The 2,361-nt window shown below is 31.8% G+C and overlaps 1 protein-coding gene across 2 annotated transcripts; it reads right to left on the bottom strand.

Moving 5' to 3' along the window:
- Positions 1-364: 364 nt before the first annotated feature.
- Positions 365-2,132, bottom strand: LOC114075174. 2 transcript variants are annotated; one of them, XM_027913466.1, is made up of 2 exons: positions 1,776-2,132; positions 365-613 (listed from the first exon to the last, which is right to left on the bottom strand). In XM_027913466.1, the coding sequence occupies exons 1-2, from the start codon at positions 1,905-1,907 to the stop codon at positions 443-445; spliced, it is 303 nt and encodes a 100-aa protein (XP_027769267.1). In that variant the 5' UTR covers positions 1,908-2,132; the 3' UTR covers positions 365-442. The 2 variants fall into 2 exon arrangements, with proteins under 2 accessions (XP_027769267.1, XP_027769268.1); XM_027913467.1 differs by having other exon boundaries at positions 365-610; positions 1,776-2,128.
- Positions 2,133-2,361: the final 229 nt, after the last annotated feature.

Genomic DNA, 2,361 nt, shown 5'->3' with positions numbered 1-2,361 from the left:
ACATGCTTAAATTCACAGTATACTAAGACAATTCATAACAAAAAAGCTGTAGAAGTGCAAAATTGGAGAGTATTCACTATAAAAATGACAACATTTTGCCATTCTATGTCCCTTATACTCATCACAAAAGACTATTTTGGTATTGTATATTTTATATGACTAAAACGAAATTAACCAAATAGCTAGACATTTAAAGACAATTGTCAAAACTATTTTTGTTCCCAAAAGTAATACTTGAGGAGCCTTGAGAAATCTTCTCATAAAAATAGATGGAGTTGGAAAAGACAAAGTGTAATGCAATGTGGTGAGCATCAATTTCTCCTACAGTAAAATTAATCAGGAATAAATTTAAGTATCAAACTAGTTGAGATAATTGCCACGAGTATTTTACCAATTCAAGAATGTCTTTTATTGTGCAGATTTCAGATAAAATAATCACAATTCATGCACAAGAGGATGCAAAATTTCCTCGTATTTGCTGGTTATTTGAAAGGTGACAAGACCAACAAGCTGCAATTTGTTTTTGGCAACAAGTTGTTTCTCTAGAAAATCTGTCTAACTTGACAACAAGGAATAATGTCTCTTTCTTGAGCTCTAACTTGTCATGTACCTGCTGGTTTATTAGAATATAATTATAACCAAATTAATTAACATAATGATGGAATGTATACCTTAATTAATACTGATTAATTCCATTTATCATATTTAACTCAATGATCTAGTCTATTAGTACACCTCTTATATTGTCATTGATCTCAGACTGTTATTCCATAAAGTTTGGTGAAACATAGCTATAAACCTAAAATACAATGGGCAATATTAATAGATAGTTGATCACACCAAAAAGTTTAAAGCTTCATAGATTTCATTTTCAAAGCTCTAGTGGAACATGAGAAGTAAAGAGTCGTTGTGGAGGAATTCTATAATCAACAAATACTTGATAAGCATCATGTAGTCATAATACTAACCAAGACAGTGTAAAAAGCTAAGAAGCTCTACACAAGGCATTCCAAATAAAGCATTGCCAACTAGTGGAACTTTCTATTGCCAATCAAGGATATAATTAAAAAAACTAGAGTTAATTCTAAGGATTATAAATAGTTGATAATTCTAACAAATCGCAAGGTAAATCAAGTGAAAGCATAGACAAACAATTTGATGGAATTTAATCACAGCTGAAGATGTTAACAATAGCCAACATTGCATGTAAAAAGCAGTTAACAGACATAAATTATGACGCAAGCAACTAAGAGGACTTGAATCATATCTGAGTATGGTACACATAACTTGCTTAAGTCAGTTAATATAGAAGCTTTAGAACAAGAAGCTTAACGAACTTGAATCATAGCTAACGATGTTATAACTAGTCCACAACACAAAGTCAATTATATAAAGAAACTGCCAGCAACAAACTACAAAAATTAAAGTTCTTTTTCAGCTGAAAGAGGGAAATGGCTAACTTCAAATGAAACAGTACCATTGAAATACACCTTTTGTTCTACAACAAGTCTTAAGACATTCTCAAAAGCTATTTTTTTTTTCCACAGAGGCCATTTGAAGTGTTGAGTTTCTTAAATCAATTTGAATCAACAAAAAAAAGCTCAACACTTATTAGTTCGAAAGAATTAGGGGACCAGAAGCTTGATACTTACATCCTACCCAGTATCCACATAATATAGGAAAAATGGAGCACCAAAATAATTTAAGCCACCGCGACTTTATCATGATAAGAGATATATTTATATATAGTTTTAACTCATGATGGAATTTGATACCTGTTTATTATCCTCTTCAAACTTTTTCGTTTCTCGCTTAGTTAAGGCTTCAAGTTTATTCAGTTCTCTACCCCAAGAATCAAGCTTCTTCTTCATGCTCTCCAGCTCTAACCTTAACATTTCTTCTTCCATGTTAACAAACTATATCAAATTGGGCATTCGTGCTGAATCATCTTACATGGTAAAAATAAGTACTACAATCTCTTGATAAGTTTAGCTGAAGTAGAAAACTTGTCAATAAATGTGCAAGGTAAAACTCCAGGGAACTCTAGATGATCCTACTAACATTGCAGAAAAGAAAAAAAAAACTAAATTTGTATACTCTGTAATAAGAAATTCACCAGATATGTTGGTGAAAAAACTAATAGGCGGAGAGGGGGGCAATAGGACAGTAAAAGATTATTACCTTCTCTATCTAATCCATGTGGTACAAATTAGCATGCATAACCTAATAACATAAGGCGTAAAATGTCAATACCATGGGAAAGAACAAAACTTTTCAGTAAATGAATGAAAACAAAGTAGGGAGGATAACAATCAAGGCTCAGTCAAGAAAAGAATAAAAAGATAGCCTCTAAACTACGGA

Source organism: Solanum pennellii, chromosome 12 (genome assembly GCF_001406875.1).
Source record: "Solanum pennellii chromosome 12, SPENNV200".
NCBI lineage: Eukaryota > Viridiplantae > Streptophyta > Magnoliopsida > Solanales > Solanaceae > Solanum > Solanum pennellii.
Note: the sequence above shows the minus strand (reverse complement) of the source record. Positions and strands in the feature narration are given on the sequence as shown.